Source organism: Sinocyclocheilus rhinocerous, unplaced genomic scaffold (assembly GCF_001515625.1).
Source record: "Sinocyclocheilus rhinocerous isolate Xijiao unplaced genomic scaffold, SAMN03320098_v1.1 scaffold878, whole genome shotgun sequence".
Taxonomy (NCBI): Eukaryota; Metazoa; Chordata; class Actinopteri; order Cypriniformes; family Cyprinidae; genus Sinocyclocheilus; species Sinocyclocheilus rhinocerous.
Genome location: NW_015664312.1, coordinates 640,894 through 644,595, shown reverse-complemented (window position 1 = coordinate 644,595; position 3,702 = coordinate 640,894). Strand labels below are relative to the sequence as shown.

At 37.3% G+C, this 3,702-nt stretch overlaps 1 protein-coding gene across 1 annotated transcript in view; it reads left to right on the top strand.

The window, feature by feature from the left end:
• LOC107730084 (DENN domain-containing protein 5A-like) overlaps nucleotides 1-3,702 on the top strand; it is a 73,089-nt gene that overhangs the window by 35,915 nt on the left and 33,472 nt on the right. The window contains exons 7-8 of the mRNA XM_016540819.1: nucleotides 1,035-1,250; nucleotides 2,396-2,630. Coding sequence (XP_016396305.1) covers nucleotides 1,035-1,250; nucleotides 2,396-2,630 — 451 coding nt within the window. The remainder of the gene's footprint in view (nucleotides 1-1,034; nucleotides 1,251-2,395; nucleotides 2,631-3,702) is intronic.

Genomic DNA, 3,702 nt, shown 5'->3' with positions numbered 1-3,702 from the left:
GGTAACACTTTATTTTAAGGTGTCCTTGTTACACGTTACATGTACTTACTATTATAATAACAATTAATTATGCATAATTTCATGTAAGTAACCCTAAGCCAAACCCAAATCCTAACCCTAACCATATAGTAAGTACATGTAGTTAATTAATATTACTCAGTACTTATATTTATAATTACACTGTAACAAGGACACCTTAAAATAAAGTGTAACCTAATTTAGTATTAGGAACATATAGAGTGGTGATTGTGGATTTTTTTTTTTCTTTAATCCTTATATTATATTAGGGTGACATTGTGTCCAAACCAAAGTTTCAAGGATAAAGTACATCTGCCGGCACTGAAATCTAAATGTGGCATGAAGGAATGATATAACAGTTTCGGCAAATACGAAATGTGATGTGACAGAAACTGGGTTATTATCATTAACTAAAACCATGAAAAAAATTCTGATAAATGTTAACTGAAAACAAACAAAAAAAGGTGTAGCCAGATGCCAAGCATTTCTCATTTTGGTTAGTTGATGTGCTAAAATAACTAAAACTAATAAATACTATATAGACATATTTAAAAACAAAAACTAATAAAAATGACAAAAAACACTACACAATTACTAAAACATTAACTAAAATGAAAGTGAAAATATAAAAATAATTCTAAATGAACGCTGGACAGAAATACAAACCTTGCCACTGAAATTGTTAGAAGAAAATGTTGTTTGTTTGTTTGCTGCTTTATTGTATTGTGCTTTGCGTTAACAGAATTATAGAGAAGTATCATTTATTATGGGTCCCACTAATTATTTAGTATTTTTAATCATAATAAATTTGTTACATTTCAGTTGTGATTAATATTCATGAGCTACATCTTTGCCTTGTCATGTCATTACAACTAGCAGTCCCTCTAGTTCTTATGCGACTAATCCCACCATCACTTAGTTTTTAATAAAAAAAATAACACGTGACACTTTTTTTTTTTTGTTCTTCATCTCTGTGCCTGTTTATAAGTGTATTCTTCTTTTGGTGTGTTTGACAGCTGGATGTAAAGGAGGATACGAGCACTAATAAGGATTCAAAAGTGCAGTGTGATGAAGAAGAGCTGAAAAAGCATCAGTTGAACATTCGTGTGCGAGAGGTCTTCGCCAACCGCTTCACGCAGATGTTCTCTGACTATGAGGTGTTTGTCATTCAGCCCAGCCAAGACAAAGAGTCCTGGTTCAGCAACCGAGACCAGATGCAGAACTTTGACAAGGTGATGCTTCACTATCCATTTATGAACTTCCCTGCTAGAAAAACTTGTCATGTTGGTTTATTGCCAGTGCAAGGTGGCCAACCAGTTCTGACCAGTTTGATGACCTCCTATGTTACAACCAGCTCTGACCAACAAGTTCTATTGCTAAAGTTTTATGAATTCAATTGTTTAAAGGGGTCATATGATGCGATTTTCAATTTTTCCTTTCTCTTTGGAGTGATACAAGCTCTTGGTGCATAAAGAAGATCTGTAAAGTTGCAAAGACTAAAGTCTCAAATCCAAAGAGATATTCTTAATAAAAGAGTCAGCCACACCTACCTAAAACGGCTCGTTCTAACTGGGAATGTCTTCTAAATCTTCTATCTGGGAAGATTTGCATAACGCCGCCCAAATGTTCACGCAAAGAAAGAAGGCGTAACTTTTATTCTCGCTGTAGTATTGTTGCCGCCGCCGCCGCCATGCCGTGAAGGCGCTGTGTGCTTCGTTGTGAAAGCGAAACTACTTTGTTTGGCCTTCCAAAAGAGGACGATATCGCTTCGTCATGCCTGGAGCTGATCCGTGCTGGTCGCTGAGGAAATACTTCAACTTCGCGCTGTGGATCGCCGGATCGGCTTTCACCGTGGACGAAGCGGAGTCCAGCCCGGGGTCGTCACATGTGGTTGCCGCAGGCATCACAATATGGTAGGGGCGTAACATTTCCGTCACACGCTTGAGGTATTCGGCCAATCACAACGCACTGGATAGCTGGCCAATCAGAGCACACCTCGCTTTTTCAGACCGATGAGCTTTGTAAAAATCGACGCGTTTCAGAAAGGCGGGGCATAGAGGAGAAACAATAATGTACAGTATGTGGAAAATAATGTGTTTTTTTAACCTTAAACCGCATAAACACATTTCATTACACCAAATACACAAAATAATGTTCTTTTTAGCAGCATCATATGACCCCTTTAAACATTCTTTTAGATTATAAAAATGTACCCAGAAAAAATAATACAGAAAACACAGATTTTTGGAAAAAATTAAACTTCTTCTATAGGGTCGTAAGTTTGGAGTAATTAAGTAAGAAGTTTTGGGATTCTGAAACTCTTTGTACCCACAGCAGCTTCATGGTGTTTGCCATTTCTGAATTCTGTCCGCTGCAGGCCTCCTTCTTGTCGGATCAGCCCGAACCTTACCTGCCATTCCTCTCCCGCTTCCTGGAGACGCAGATGTTTGCCTCTTTCATCGACAGTAAGATCCTGTGCCACGATGATGAAGACAAAGAGCACACACTGAGAGTATTTGATTCCCGTGTTGACAAGATCCGCATGTTAAATGCCAGGACACCCACCCTGCGGACCTCCATGTACCAGAAGTGCACCAACATAGATGAAGCAGGTGAGACGGTTTAAAACTAGTGACTATTTTAGAAATTAAACCATTTGGGATACTTGCATGCAAGTGAGTGAACAAAAATTCAAATTCATGAATGAAATGTAACAAATTCAACATATATTTTACTGGTCTTTGAACTATTTTGCATTATTTCATCTAAAATGTTACGGGCATAGTTAAAAAAAGTGAAAATTGTCATGATTTACTCATCCTCAAGTTGTTCCAAACCTGTCTGAATTTTTTTCTTCCGTTCAACACAAAAGAAGATATTTTGAAGAATGTGGGTAAGAAAATGTGAAGGAAAAAAATACTATGAAAGTCAATTTGGTTACCAACATTCTTCAAAATATCTTCTTATATCTGTCAGCTTTAAATAAAATAAAAGGTTGTCTTTGATTTTTAAATTGTATATATTTAGAAAATCTATTATATAAAATGTAATGTTGTTATTATAATATTAGTGTTGTCCTCCCAAATTAATAACCAAGCTTTTTACCATTTCATATTTATACCAACTGATATCTCAACTTTGTTTACTCGCCAAAGCCAATTGGTTGCATTTTGCACTTGGCTACTGATAAATATGGACCCAGACGCCTCGCTTTTAAAATGTTACCGGGAAGTTGATCTGTGTTCCTCATGGCGCCTCATTAATAAGAAAATCTATACGTTTCAGCCTAGTAATACATAGACGGCTCACTCCATGCAACAGTCATGCTGAGTTCCTCTTCCTGCAATGCATTATGGATAGGATTTTTGAATCGTGTGCATTACGTTCAAATGTCTTCCATTAGCTCTGCTGATGAAATGGGGACAGTTCAAGCATAGAGAGCCAAATTGAAATGTTATTTATTATTAACATGAATAATGATTGATTAAAAGATGTCCATTTAAAGCAGTGTTTCTCAACCCTGGTCCTGGGCGCCCCCCAACCCTGCACATTTTGTGTGTCTCCCTAATCAAACACACCTGATTCAACTCATTAGCTCATTAGAAGAAACTCCAGGACCTGAAATGTGTGTGTCAGATAAGGGAGACATACAAAATGTGCAGTGTTGGGGGGCGCCCAGGACCA